We start from the raw sequence: 15,038 nt of genomic DNA, 5'->3' as shown, positions 1-15,038 counted from the left end.
AACAAAGATACTGCCGAACAGTGCAAAACAGCCTGAAAGGCAACATGTATATTAGAGGAGCAAAGTAAAAAAAAAACACTGCCTAATGCAGTGCAAAAAATACCTGAAAGACAACATATAGTTCAAAGACGTTACTTCAAATATATATCCTGCCTAATACACTGCAAAATATCCCGAGAGGCAACATGTAGTTTCAAGTCAAATCAAACATAAATAATGCCCAACAAGAACAGTGCACAAAAATATTGGGGGACTGTGTAACAAATTTTGAGTAACTTTACGTATTTATGTGGCCTAGTGGTTAGAGAGTTGGTCTTGTGATCAGAAGGTTGGGTTGGAATCTCAGTACCAGCAGGTCATGACTGAAGTGCCCTTGAGCAAGACACCTTACCCCTGATTGCTCTGCAGTAATGTGTCACTGTATAAAAACTACTTGTAAGTCGCTTTGGATAAAAGCGTCTAATAAATGTAAATGTATTTTATTATGAAATGTATGAACCGAGAAAGCATGACAAAATGTAAAATGTATACAGTGAAGGTCTAACGAGGAAACGTGTTGTTTACTATCTGTTATCAATTTCCGTGGATGTAAGATTTACATCTGACTAATGTTGAAGTTTACTGCCACCGTAGGTAACACCATTAGCGGTTAACATTAGCATTTTTATATGGGAAGCCAAACAATCCAAAAGTGGGATGAGACAGTTTTTACAGAGCTCGCGCCGCGCTGACATGTCATCTGCGCGAATCAATGGACCGAGCGGACCCGTTTCCTAGCCACCATATTATTAGCATATGTGCTAGCCGATAGCGTCAGCTCTAGGGTGATGTCTATTATGAGTCATTGACCGTAACAAAGGCTCGTCGGAGAGTCACCGGATGTTATCTCTTGAGGTGCTCTTGCATCGCAGTCGTGCTGCCGTGGTAGGCCATTATTTTGTTACAGAGTAAATACATCACCATTTTGTCCGAACTCTGTTTGAAGTTTTCCTACACTTAAACATATTCAATAAAACCAGACCACGATCATGTTATTTTGTCATTTGCACTATGCCCGTGAGCAGAATCCGCCATTACTCCAAATAACGTAAATCATCTGACGCGTCAACGTATTTTCGTAGTCGACGTAATCATTCTATTTTCAAATGCTACTAAGGACGGATAGTATGTGAATGGAGAGGTGTAACGTCTTTCAGACTTTGAAGTTTGCCCAGATGAAGAATAGAAGACCACGGGTCGTTTATATGATGTTTCTCTTTAGTTAAACACACTCTTCACACACATGTCAATGAGTGAGTGTTTTAACATGAAATAACAGTCAGCAGTAAAGCGGTCATCTCCTCCCTTTGAGCGAACAATCTCACTCTCTCTCCGCACGCGCTCACAAGAACAGCACACATACAATAACGTACGCCATAGAAGAAGTTCATCTTCGAGGCACATCAACATTCATGTTATGAACACTGTTAAACACTAGGTGTCCGTCACATAGGCAGCTACAGTATTTGTCCGGAAAGTCTCGATTACAAGCTTTATGTGTGTTCCATTCTCGACTTGTTACATTTCTGCATATATGTTAATAAGGCTAACAGTAACCTGACATCCTAAATATAGGAGAACACATTCAGTCACTATATTGTTGGGCTAGATATTGTGTTTTTTCTTATCTAAGCCAAAGCAGGCCTGCAGTGTTTTCCTCTTCCACCTCCTCCAGGTCCTCACCCTTCCTTCCTGACCTGAGAAAAGGATTCATTCCAGTCATGAAAATTCACCCTCGTGCCTGCAGGTTACAACTTTGAGGTTATGTTCAGAACTGAGACCCCTATTCTACATCATAGCTCTGAGGTAACTTTACAAGTTTAGCTTGCTCCTTGTTATGTAAATCTGTTTGGAAATGTTCAGAAACCTGAATGACCTCCACTGGTGTGCAGCAACAACAGAAGCCTTCAATCATGTGACAACAGGGGAAAAAAAGAAATAACCTTGCCTTTAAGACATATGACTGGGGCAAACATGTGTTTCCTTTTATTATATTTATTAGTTGTCAAAATGATCATGTTAACGCATGCAGGGAATTTTTTCTGATGTTAAATATTTAACGCAAGTAACGCAGAATCAATCTTCTCTGTGATCCTTTTGTTAGCGTTACATTATATGATCACGCTCTTATTTTAGCAGGTTTGGAAACGGTATATATTTTTTGGAGTCATAGAGATTCTAGCTGTGCATTCCGGCAATACGGAGAGCTTCTGATCTCTATGAGGGGCCGTACAAGCCAAATTTCATTCTAGCACACTCACGCACACACATTCTCCTTTCGCACACATACATTTTTCCTCTCACACTCACACATTTTAACGCTCACATTTATACTTTTTTCCTTTCACACACTCACATTCTCCTTTCGCACATTTACATTTCTACTCTTACACTCACACATTTTAATGCTCACATTCATATATTTTTTCCTTTCGTGCTCATATATTTTAAGACGTACATTTATATATTTCATATAAACGTATTCAAAGTATATATGTATGTAAGAGAAGAATGTGTGTAAGTGTGAGAGAGTATAGTGAAAACTGAAGGTATGGAAACAGAACGCGATCATTACGTTCACGTCAGAGTGTGAACTGACAGCTATTTTAAATGGGTCAAAATCAGTGTTTGATAAAGTTAGGTACACGTGCTCATCCTTATCCTGAAAGTCCTTTAATTTATATCACATGTGTTAAAGTGTAAAATCTCTGAACAAAATTTATTTTTAATTGTTAGCACAAAAAGCTCACATTGTTTTACAAAGACCTATCTTTATCCTATACCTATCTTAGTCAAGTACCTCTGCTGTAACTGTTTTTATCATGATCGCGGTGGGTGAGACACAGACAGAGGACCCAGGTGCAGACAGTGGGTTTAACAGATATTTAATAAATAAATACAAAACAAAGACCCACGTGGGGGTAACAGAACAAAACATGACAATAACACAGGAACATGGAATGACTAAACTAAACTTGACCAGGAGACACTTAAATACAATACAAAATGACTAGACTAGACTAGACTAGACTAGACACATGGACTCACCACACAACCAGAATGAACCAGCACAAGACAGAAGACACAAGGGCATTAAATAAGGGACCAAATGGTTTTAGAGCCCTTACAGAGGAAGTAATGGATACCCCCACCCCACAAAAAGTCCATACATATGTGTAGGCATGCAAGAAAGTGGAAATTTATATGAATGCAAAAGGAGAATATGAGTGTGTGAGAGTAAAAACTGTTTGTATGTTAATGCAAAAAAAGAATGTGAGTGTGTGTGTGTGATTAAAAATGTATGTATGTGAATGCAAAGGAGAATGTGTGAGTGTGAGAGGAAAAATGTATGTGTGTGAAAGGAGAATGTGTGTGCGTGAGTGTGCTAGAATGAAATTTGGCTTGTACGGCAACTCATAGATCTCTGTGACACAGACAGCGCACCAGAACTACCTTTTAATTTGTTCCTAAATGAACATATGCCTTAGAGCACATTTGTCGAGTAACTTCGTAAACACAGACTACGACTTAAATAAAGTATTAAATGAACACATAGGCCTACCCTGCGTCCGAAATCGGCTACTTCCATAGTAGGTGAAACTCATTACGAATCACGAGTAGTATATCTGAATCCTCAGTATGCGAGAAATACCTCTACTGGTCTACTGCTTCCGCCAAGATTTGGGAGTGTACATCGGATGGACACTTCTCTATCCCATGATGCCACGGTCAAATTTCAGAAGTGAATCGAATAAAAACTTAAGAGGGATATCCGTTTTTCAAGTATTAATAAATTCATTTCTCATAACTCAATTATGTTTTTACTGATGACAATGTACTGTCGTGTAAATATGTCATAGGTCAAAGAGCCATAGTCCAAAATGTATCAAATTAGGTACGAATGGCACAGATATGAAATTATAATGTTCTTGTAAAGAATGCTTAAAGTTGAAGAGGAATCATATATTACCAACTTGAAAACAACAGATTGCTCTCCCTTATTAGAAAGTAAACATAAATGACTGCAGCCATAGGAACAGCTTAGAGCATAACATAGCTTTCCGGTTTAATAATGATTATTATTAAAAAACAACAGAATCAAGCAAACACGTGCAAACTGCAAACTTTCGGGAATGACAACCCCCATAAAATGCGAGAAAGTATTCGAAAGTAATATTGGTATTTCCCAAAGCGTAGTATGTTGAAAAGAGTATTCCAAAGATTTCTGGATGGTCTACTACTTCTGGTAGGAATTTGAAGTGCCAAACGATGCACACTCTAATGGCTGATATTACCCATAACTCACCGCTCCACTGCATTTATAAATCATATAACTGATGCGTCACTACACTAATAAACGTAAGTATACAGTAAACATTACATTTGCAATAATGAATGAATAAATACCTTGCTAGAAAGAAGAGCTGTATTTTGATGTGTGTGACCGTTAATGGCCACAATGTTGTCTAGGCAAAAGCGCACACTTCCGTCTCCTGTTAGTATGTTCCAGTGCGTGAATTGTTTTTTGCTACACACTAAAATGTATACACTTTTCCATTACAAAAACAGTACATACTTATAGTGCAAAGTATAAGTAGGCAAATTGGGACGCAGCACATGTGTCCGCATTTGTGATGATTGACACAGTAGTAACCATAGCAACTAGCTGTTTTTTTTCTCTATGAAGATATGGCAAATTTGGATGTGGTCCAAGAGTATACTTATCTGGCAACAAAGTTCAACATTAAGCTTACTAATGCACAAACATGAACAGTCACATGTAACTCAATCACACCACATTGAATATCTGGACTATTACACGTGATACTGCAGTCACCATGAGGTATGTAAGGTAGAGCCTCAGCATTCAGTCTACTTTCCCAGGAGACTTAAAGAACAATGTGATGATTGTTTCAGTACACGGCTGCAATAACACGTTTGAATTACACAAAAAACACTTTCACTGATTTATTTTGATAAGTGATCTTCTTTGATAAGGATTATTAACAGACTGTTTGTGTTACACTGTGTAAAAGCAGGTTATTTGACCCGTTACAAATAATAGAAAATCATTGTCCTTTTGACCTTTAATAGAAGAATTGAAGAGTCACTGTTCCATGGGTCAGATGTACGTGTGTTTAAGGCATTGCAATTTTATTTCATTACTTTATTTGGTAATCGGTTAAACAAATGAGTTTTTATGTCATGAAAACAAAATGAAGAATGCTGTTTTATGAGGTACTGGATGCAGTTTAGCAAACTTTCCTCTCATAGGATGGTCATTTTACATTTATATTTAGTCATTTAACAGACGCTTTAATGGATACTGTAAGTCTGCATTAGCGAATGAAGAGATGGGGGTGCCGGACAAGTGGTGGTCTTGTAGGTCAGGAGCAGAGTGTACTGAATGAATGAGTGTCTTGAATGAAAGTGTACAACAAAGTTGTTTGTCTGGTGATTTCAACTCATTCATGTGTTCACAATCACATATTTTGTGTACTCCATTGCATCACAGTTTAACTGTGTGAAAGCCTCAAATCGTGAAAAGTAAATCCTATTTGAAGGCATGACAGCTTTCAGCACAATGGGACTGTTGTGAAGCACAGATTGCCATGGCCTGTTACAAAGATTAAAGTTAGCTGGTATTGGGGGGTTGATGTATAAAAACCCATGAACATGGACAGCTCTGCCCCACAAACTGACAAGAAGCACTTGTGTGACCGAGTTTGCTGCCCAGGGAACAATCATGGTCAGCCGGTGAGTGACTTATTTGTGGCCGAAAGACATTTCTTGAATTTAAACATTCCATTTGCAAAAACTTCTGGTGCTCTATTGAGTTGCTATTCCTTGTATTGAAAATGATTTTTTTCTTCAGTTACGAACATCCTGCCGGAGGCTATAAAAAGATCTTTGAGACCGTGGAAGAGCTGAACGAACCTCTGCCAGCCACAGTCACTGGTAATATTTCATCATGTAGTTTTGATGTGGACCGAAATGAAGCTCAAGATTAGTTTCATTAGTGTCACAATACATGTGCTAACATCCATAAGGCGCTGAGAAACAAATTATTTTTCTTTTAGGTCGCATTCCCTCGTTTATAAAAGGGAGTCTCCTGCGTCTGGGTCCCGGTTTATTTGAGGTGGGCTCTGAGCCTTTCTATCATCTTTTTGATGGCCAGGCCCTCATGCACAAGTTTGATTTCAGCAACGGACAGGTCACATACGTCCGCAAGTATGTCTAATAATCTTGTGTCACTTTCCATCCAGCATGTAAAAAAATCATCATCGGTGACATTTGTTTTGTAACAGGTATATCAAGACGGACGCTTACGTGCGAGCTATGACAGAGAAACGTGTGGTAATTACTGAGTTCGGCACCTGTGCCTACCCAGATCCCTGCAAGAATATCTTCTCCAGGTGCCCCCGACTGCATTTACACAAACAATTGTTGAAAACTATGAGGTTCAGCATTTATTGTATTAATCTGTCTCACCATTTGTGATGATTGTTGAATTTGACAGGTTCTTCTCGTACTTCAAGGGTGTTGAGGTCACAGACAACTGTCTGGTGAACGTTTACCCTATCGGAGAGGATTTTTATGCAGTCACAGAAACCAATTACATCACCAAAGTAAATGTGAACACTTTGGAAACCTTGAAAAAGGTAATATGAGTATTAGTCATCTCGCTTCGTGTTACCCTAAAAAGCTGTTTGTGAAGGAATTTTGCTATATCCCACCAAAAGGTTGACATGTGTGACTATGTCAATATAAATGGAATAACAGCCCACCCCCATATTGAAAGAGATGGCACAGTGTATAACATTGGAAACTGCATGGGGAAAGGAGCCACGCTTGCCTATAATATCGTAAAAATCCCGCCAACCCAGAAAGGTAAGTGATCACGCAATCATGTAATGGGTCTGGTGATCTTTCGAACTAATGCAACACTTCATTTGGATTAACTGAAATCAGACAAATCTTTCAGACAAATCTGACCCGATTGAAAAATCGAAGGTCGTGGTGCAGTTCCCAAGTGCTGAACGGTTTAAGCCGTCCTATGTGCACAGGTAAGCAGCACTGAATTGATCAAAACACTTTTAAGGTCATATCCTTCTAGTATCCTGATGTTAGAGTCTCCCTGATTTCGAATTCACGTTCATGTTTAGCAAACTTTCATGACATTGAAGTCTTCCTGTTAGTGTTTAACTCTTCATACAGTAAATAACAAGTAATAATCCCTACCCTGACATCTGAATGATAAGATTTTACATGTCTTTGTCAGTTCAGCTCTTATAAAATTAAGTGGAACGCTTTTGGTAACATGTCTGTGACCGAAACTCTTTTTCTCTGTCTAGCTTTGGGATGACAGAGAACTACTTTGTCTTCGTGGAGACACCTGTTAAAATCGACCTCTTAAAATTCTTGAGTGCCTGGAGTATTCGAGGATCCAACTATATGGACTGCTTCGATTCTGATGAGGAAAAAGGGGTATGTCATTCTTTCACTTAACAGTGGAGAACTTTTGAATCCATAAAAAAGCATTGTGGAAAGTAACTTAAAGTACTTTGTGTTACTTTTTTCTTACCCGACTGATGACTTTTCTGTTTTTCAGTGTTGCACTGTAATGCATTCAACAATAAAGCCCATAGCCTATAACATACTGAACACCTTCATTTTCTTTTGGAAAAAAACATTTCAGATATTTCCTAACCATTTGCTCTGTATGCGATGCTAAATAAGTTTTTTAGAGCAAAAGTACAACTGAAAACATTTAATAAAGTTACATTTGAGAGAAAAGGGCAAAATGGAGTTTTGTAAAAAAAAAGAATATAGCCTATATCCTTGGAGAAATTTATTCATAGGGTTGACCTGTTACTTTGGGGTGGCACAAAATACATCAATATACGTGTACAAACAAACACACAGCACTTGTCTATCATTCTTTTTTTATCAAATATAAGGTACGATTCCTAATTTGACATTTCTCAAATTATCCAAAATTGTCATTAACTCACCCTTGGGAATTCCTTTCTGAACAAGAAACATAATTTATTACTCCCCGTGTATTAGCAACAAAGCGTAAGCATAACTTAAAAAAGTTAAAAAAGTAACTCAAATATTGATATGTTATTTCACTTGTTACTTCATAAAGTAATCGGATTACTTCTGACACATTACTACAACACTGTTTATACATCATTCTTCAATGCCCTGATGTGTCAGATGTGTGTGTGACACTTGAACTTTTCTGTCAATTCCTACAGACGTGGATTCATATCGCAAGGAAGCATCCAGGAGAATACATTAACTATAAATTCAGAACCTCAGCGATGGGTCTTTTTCATCACATTAACTGCTACGAGGACTCTGGCTTCATCGTTTTTGACGTGTGTGCATGGAAAGGGTAACTAAAGGCTAAATGGTTGACTGGTGGAAAGAATTACACAAAAGCTTCACGTTGCTTTGAATTCGATAGACAAACATCTCTCATCATTCAAAAGCATTAATTATAGTATACATTCAATTGAACCTTTATTCCATTGTTATTATTTGTCTGTGACAACAATTGCTTTTCACTCTGCTGCTGTTCTTTCCGACAGATTTGAATTCGTCTACAATTATTTGTGGCTGGCAAACCTCCGTGCCAACTGGGAAGAGGTGAAGAGGAATGCCATGATCGCCCCTCAACCGGAAGTGAGGCGATACGTCATTCCTCTGGACCCCTACAAGGTAAAATAATTACTATCAGCTGCCGCCAAATTATTGCTCTGTTTGTTAAACAATGACTAAACAAATAAAGATGTACAAATGAACATTTGTACAGATCTAATCTGCAGCCAACGAGCTTGCATTTTTCTAGGTCCAACATGATCAGACACCTCCACAAGACTCTGCATGGATGTTGTCAGAACGAATGCTCAAGATCTGATTTTTCTAGCATTAAAACTGATGTTTTGAATATAATGTCTGTTGTTTTTGCCATTTCTCACAGGAGGAACAGGGCAAAAACCTCATCTCTTTACCCTACACTACCGCTACTGCCACGATGCGCACTGACGGGACCATTTGGCTCGAGCCAGAGGTTCTTTTCTCTGGTCCTCGCCAAGGTACAAACTACGCATTGAGAAACATGGTTATAGGTGACGGACATAACAAAAACTTCATGCACACCTTTATAAAACAGGCAATTTGTTTTATATTTCAAAGCTTTCGAGTTTCCTCAGATCAACTACAAAATGAATAACGGAAGGAATTACACATACGCCTATGGACTCGGCCTGAACCACTTTATCCCTGACAGGGTATGAACAGTCACAGATTATATTTTAAATTGCTGAAAAGGAATGTGCTTTGTGGACTGTCTGATGATTTCTAGATTTGCAAGTTGAACGTGAAAACCAAGGAGACGTGGGTGTGGCAGGAGCCAGACTCGTACCCTTCTGAGCCGCTGTTCATTCAGACGCCTGACGCGGTGGATGAGGACGATGGTGGGTGAGGTTGAAGTCATTTTAGGCATTACACAACACATGCTTGACATTTAACGTGTTTTTCTACAGGTGTAATCTTGACAATCGTGGTGGCACCTGGAGCGCAGAGACCAACATATTGCCTGATCTTAAATGCCAAGGACCTGTCCGAGATTGCAAGGGCAGAAGTTGACGTCATTTCACCAGTTACTTTTCACGGAATGTACAAACCGTAAAGTGGCCAGTCACACTAAGTTCCCAAGCCAGAAATGTTTTAATGCAGCATAATGACATTGAGAAGAGAATAAAATGATCATGTTGACTAGCTTTATCATTTTCGTTCTGGAAATGCAACATTAACACAGTGCCATACTGTACATGATGCATGAGAAATGAACTCTTGCACACTTTATCTGCATTAGGATATTTTCTCTGGAAAGGAAGAATCTGCTCAGAATAAAAAAAAAATTAACGCTCAAATAGTGTGTAAACGATTAATAATAGTGTGTGCAAAGTCCAATATAAACCAGCGGATCAAGTTTCAGAGACACTTCTACGTCTCTTGGGGCCAGGGTTATTATGAAGCACTGCGTTAAGTTTGTGGGTATTGTTAATGTTGAAATGTATACTCAAATAAAATGTTACTTCACCTAGATTTGTGTTCTGTGTTTTCAACAGATCTAACAAATTAAATATGATTACCAAAAGAGATGCTTATGACATTCATACATATAGAAATAAATACATTCATGGTCAGGAATCAGACAACAGTTTATTTAGAGAAATTCAGCAGGAAACCTTAAGGAATAATCAGAAGACCAGCAAAGTATTGTGAGCAGAGCAGCTTGCCCCTGCGGCAAAATAGAGAAAAGGTAGCTGTACTCATAAGCCTGGTGATTTGGTATATTCCAATAAAACTGAGAACCAACTTATGACACTCTGACAGGTAGGTCCTTGGTGGACTTCTGTCTACAGAAACAGACAGGCAGGGTCAGGGCTGGACTGGGTCCCTGGCATTTTTGCTCAGACCGGCCCACCACAATCGGTCGGACACATCCAAACAGTACACCATCCTTGCAGTCCCTGTAGAGATGCATATCTACTGTTCCATTCCCCAAAAAACCTACAAAGCTGAGAACTAAGTTCCATGGACCAGTGTACCAGTGCAAGTGGACCAGTGTACTCACTCTCTCTTGACTGACTCCCTGGTGATCAAAGGTGGCAGTGGAGTAGGGCCTACACAAAGTGAGGGCATCCTGAGAGAGAGAAAGAGAGAGAGGGACGAGAATGATAACTGAATGAGTAAAATGATCACCATGCAAGTATCTTTAATAAATAACAATGTAGAGAGATGGTTGCACATATTTTATACTTACTCAGTGGAAATGGCTCCATGGGGCTCTGAACATCCTCAAAACAACAAACTTCAGTTTGGGCATCCCGAGAGAGAGAAAGAGAGAGAGGGACGAGAATGATAACTGAATGAGTAAAATGATCACCATACAAGTATCTTTAATAAATAACAATGTAGAGAGATGGTTGCACATATTTTATACTTACTCAGTGGAAATGGCTCCATGGGGCTCTGAACATCCTCAAAACAACAAACTTCAGTTTGGGCATCCTGAGAGAGAGAAAGAGAGAGAGAGGGACAAAGAGAGAGAGAGAGAGAGAGAGAGAGAGAGAGAGAGAGAGAGAGAGAGTAAAGAGTAATGATGGAATAATGAGTCACATCTTCAGTCTACAATATTATAAAAATATTTTTATAATAATATCAATGATGTCATCTCACCTTACAATAACAGCAGTTTCCTCAGTAGCTTGCTCTTCACTGCAACTCTGTCAATTACAGTGTCTGTGTCCAGGGCCACAAGGATGTCCTTTTCAGTGGCCATCAACATGAAGGCTTCCATTTTGCTGGCAGACAGGCTGCTCCTCAGTCGGCTTTTAATATATTTTAGGGTTGAAAATGATCGTCCGCATGCCACCTGGGTTATTGAAAGTGTCAGCAAAAACTTGTACGCAAGTCCAAGCAGGGGATATGCATCAGTGAGCATGTTGAATCTCTTTAGAATCTGATAGCAGCACAGTGGGCAGTCTTTGCAGGAGGCACAGCTTTTGTTGATGATTTCCATGTCCTCTTCCTTTCCATCAGGTCCATCCTCCACTGTCCTGGTCACATATTCATCCAGTGGTGACTCTTTTAGCTTGTTCCACTGTCCCGCTAAGCTTTTCAGCTCATACTGCAGGTTGTCAACTGTTGCCTTATCATCAAATTTAACCAGGCACTTGCTGAGGTCTTCAAGTGCAGATTTAGGAAGAGCATGGTTTCGGATCAGGGAGAAGTTTTTTGGATCCAGAAATGACAAATCTGCATAAAGAGTGCCATGTGTCAGAAATCTTTGGTGGATGGCCTCAATAGCTGTATCAACAATTTGGTTATGAACCTTTACCTCGTAGGGTCTCTCAGCATCAATAATGGTGTCATCCTGAGACATCTCACCCGGCATGGCTTTCTTTCTTCTTTCTTCTTTTCTGTGGCAGTGCAGCCTCCACTTCCATGTCGGTCTCCTCATCTTGCTGCTCAAGTTTTTCATTTGCCCATTTTACAAAGTCATCAGCAGCAGCCTTGACAGCCAGGAAATCTCTCGCCATCTTTTTTAGGGCATCTTGTGTTGACATGACCATCCAATGGGCAGAGAGGATGTCCATCCCTTCCGTCTGCAGGTACTTTGACAATGGTGATGTATGCTCAAATATCCTAAGGAATAATTGAGCTGTAAGTATAGTCTCATACCTGAGTAGGCCCTCTTTGTAGCCTCTGGCTTTGGTGCGAGCATTTCCTTTCACAGTCTTCAGTTCCTGTATGGCTGTGAGCGTGGACAATACATCAATGTACAAACTTTCTTGAGGCTTTCCAAATAATCCAAATATTTTGTTCAGAGCATCGTGCTTAGCCCACCAACGTGTCTCTACAATTGTAGCAATGCGTCTGTGTCTCTTGTCATGGCTTTCCTTCTCCCAAATGTTCACTCTCTGATATGACTCCCTGATGAAGACTGCTGTGTCATTGAGGAGATCAAACAGTGATCCACTCTCTGTCACTATTTGAGTGGTATCAGACAGCACAAGATTGAGGACATGTGAATAGCACCATACATGTACATGGTTGGGAGACTGTGATGCCAGCAGTGCAGAGAAGCCTCTGTAATGTCCCTGCATATTCGAAAGCTCCATCTGTTGCATTTCCAATGCACAGACTTGAGTCCAGTTTCAGATGCTCAAGGACCTCTTTTAACAAGTCGACAAAGGACTGTCCAGTGGACGCACTGCACCGGACCACTGCGACAAGCCACTCATTGACAACATCAGTCACATACCTCAAAATGACTGAGCATTGGTCTTGCACTGTTATGTCCTGTGTTGTATCCAGCTGGACAGAAAACCTTCCAGCTTTCCGGATCTCAGTGGAGATGTTTTGCTGAATTAAGTTCCGGATGGTATCAATCACAGAGTTGACGGTCGTTTTAGACAGTAAAGAGATGAGGGAACCTCTGCCTCTTGATCCTGGTGTCACATGCAACTTTTTGCTCTTCTCAATCACATTACTTAGATGCTCTTTTAAACACACATCATATTTTCCCAATAAAATGATCAGCTCCAAAAAATTTCCATGGTCGAGGCTATCGTTGTCCAGGGTATATGCAGCCTCTGTCAGGTCCCGGGTTTGATCTTCCTTCACGTTCTCACTCACCTTTCCATGTGCACAGCTGATGCAGCTTGGCAATCTGCTGAGCGGCTCAGCAGCGCACAGCTGTTTCTTATCGCTCTCATTATTTTCCTTCCTTTATATTCCCCTCTGTTTCTCTCCTTCGTTGCTGTTGCGTTGTATTGTCTACCTCACTCTAGCCTCTTGCCTTGTCGGATTATTTATGCTAACCCTGCTCTTTTCTAGTTATAGTTTTTGCACTGGATTATTGTTTTGGACTGGACTGCTGCTTAGATCTGGATTCTCTCTGTTAGTCTGCACCAGTTTGGATTACGAGTTTTGCTTTTTCCCTCTGGACTCTGTTTGCACCTCGACCGACCCTTGCCTGTTGTACTGCCTCTTTTGGATTACCCCTTCGGACTCTGTTTACACCTCGACTGACCACCTGCCTGCCTGACCTTGCATCTGCTTTGCCCTGAACTGTCTGAAGCTCTTTTTCTTGTCTTGCTTTTGATTAAACATTATTATTTGAATCTGCATTTGAGTCCTTGCCTTCTGTACCTGACAGCCTCATTCTCCACCTGTCTGTAGCTTAGGCCCCTCTTTCCTATCACTTTTACGACCTCCACTACCCCTTCCAAAACCTGACGCCTCTTCTTGACCTGATTTCTCTGCTCTGTCAGCTGTCTGCCCCCAGTAGGTTTTTTATGTCAGCTTTTGAGCAGTTTAAAAAATAAGCTTCGGCACAATTTCTGTGTGCCATGCTTTTTTCATGCTCTTCCGATCTCTGGTGCACATGTCTCCAGTCTGACAATCCATTTATGAAAATGTTGGAGTCAGTTGGCTTGCTGAAGGCCAGACATAAAAAACTAAATAAAGCATGACGTTCTTGACAATATGACAGCCACTTTCTGCTTTTGCCATCTTTACTGGTGAACACCTTCTTCACCACAGGGTTTTTAGTATCCTGTTTGGGGTGATGATTTAAAAACACCTGCATCATGGCAGGCTCAGGACGGGCAAAGTAGTCTACAGCCTGTTCCTCCCTGTCTCTCTCCTCCACTGCTAACTCAACCTGGCTTGACTATACATAAGGACAGAGAGAGAGATGGTTTGGAAGACAATTATCCAAACAATTATTTGGAAGAGTTATTAGAAGTACACTTAGTAAGTAACCATTTTGGTTATATAGTCCTGTATTCTTGAAGAGCAGAATATCTAGATGGACAATGTGCTCCATGTTAACATTAGAAAAGTCAGCCGAAGTTGCAATTGAATAAGTTAACTCTGCTAACCTAGCTACAAAAGCAACGCAAAAAAGCTTATGCTGTGTTATTTGACTTTAGCTGGCTCGTGCCGTAGGTGATAATCTGACAGACTTTGTAATAGCAACAACGATTATGTTGTTTTATTATAATATTCATTAATTTAGGTAAATCATCATCTTCAGTGTGGCCCAACCAGGCGCACACACACACTATCCTCCTGCACCCGCCCTGATTAACACTCCCTCCCTGTTAATAATGTAGCTACCATGCTTACCGTTTCAATTTCACTCTCCTGCTCACTCGGTCCCTCCTTGACTTCAGACACCTTCTCCTCTGCCTGGGTGCCGCCGGCGCCGCCATCATGGCTAGTCACCTCTCCTCCATGTGCTATGTTCACCTGATTTTGCTGAGTGTTGTCAGGTACTGTTGTCTTGGAAACTGAAGCTACAGCACTAAACATGTCAGTTATCTTTGCACATGTTGAGGCATCAACCTCTAGATTTTTTTTTTGGCCCGCAGCTTCTCCGCACCCCCCTTGCCCTTGCGCTTTTGTTT

General features: G+C 40.3%; 1 protein-coding gene across 2 annotated transcripts; it reads left to right on the top strand.

The window, feature by feature from the left end:
* Positions 1 to 5,625: 5,625 nt before the first annotated feature.
* rpe65a (retinoid isomerohydrolase RPE65 a) lies at positions 5,626 to 10,209 on the top strand. Of its 2 annotated transcripts, none has more exons than XR_013786365.1 (14): positions 5,626 to 5,796; positions 5,915 to 5,997; positions 6,120 to 6,270; positions 6,348 to 6,455; positions 6,560 to 6,701; positions 6,783 to 6,930; positions 7,025 to 7,106; positions 7,395 to 7,527; positions 8,304 to 8,426; positions 8,640 to 8,769; positions 9,032 to 9,146; positions 9,247 to 9,341; positions 9,416 to 9,527; positions 9,597 to 10,158. XR_013786365.1 is itself a non-coding variant. In XM_079451876.1 (14 exons), exons 1-14 carry the CDS (start codon positions 5,786 to 5,788, stop codon positions 9,740 to 9,742), a joined length of 1,596 nt encoding a protein of 531 aa, XP_079308002.1. In that variant the 5' UTR covers positions 5,626 to 5,785; the 3' UTR covers positions 9,743 to 10,209. The 2 variants fall into 2 exon arrangements, 1 of the variants encoding a protein (XP_079308002.1); XM_079451876.1 differs by having other exon boundaries at positions 8,304 to 8,443; positions 9,597 to 10,209.
* Positions 10,210 to 15,038: the final 4,829 nt, after the last annotated feature.

Source organism: Barbatula barbatula (assembly GCF_947034865.1).
Source record: "Barbatula barbatula genome assembly, chromosome: 3".
Classification (NCBI taxonomy): domain Eukaryota; kingdom Metazoa; phylum Chordata; class Actinopteri; order Cypriniformes; family Nemacheilidae; genus Barbatula; species Barbatula barbatula.
Note: the sequence above shows the minus strand (reverse complement) of the source record. Positions and strands in the feature narration are given on the sequence as shown.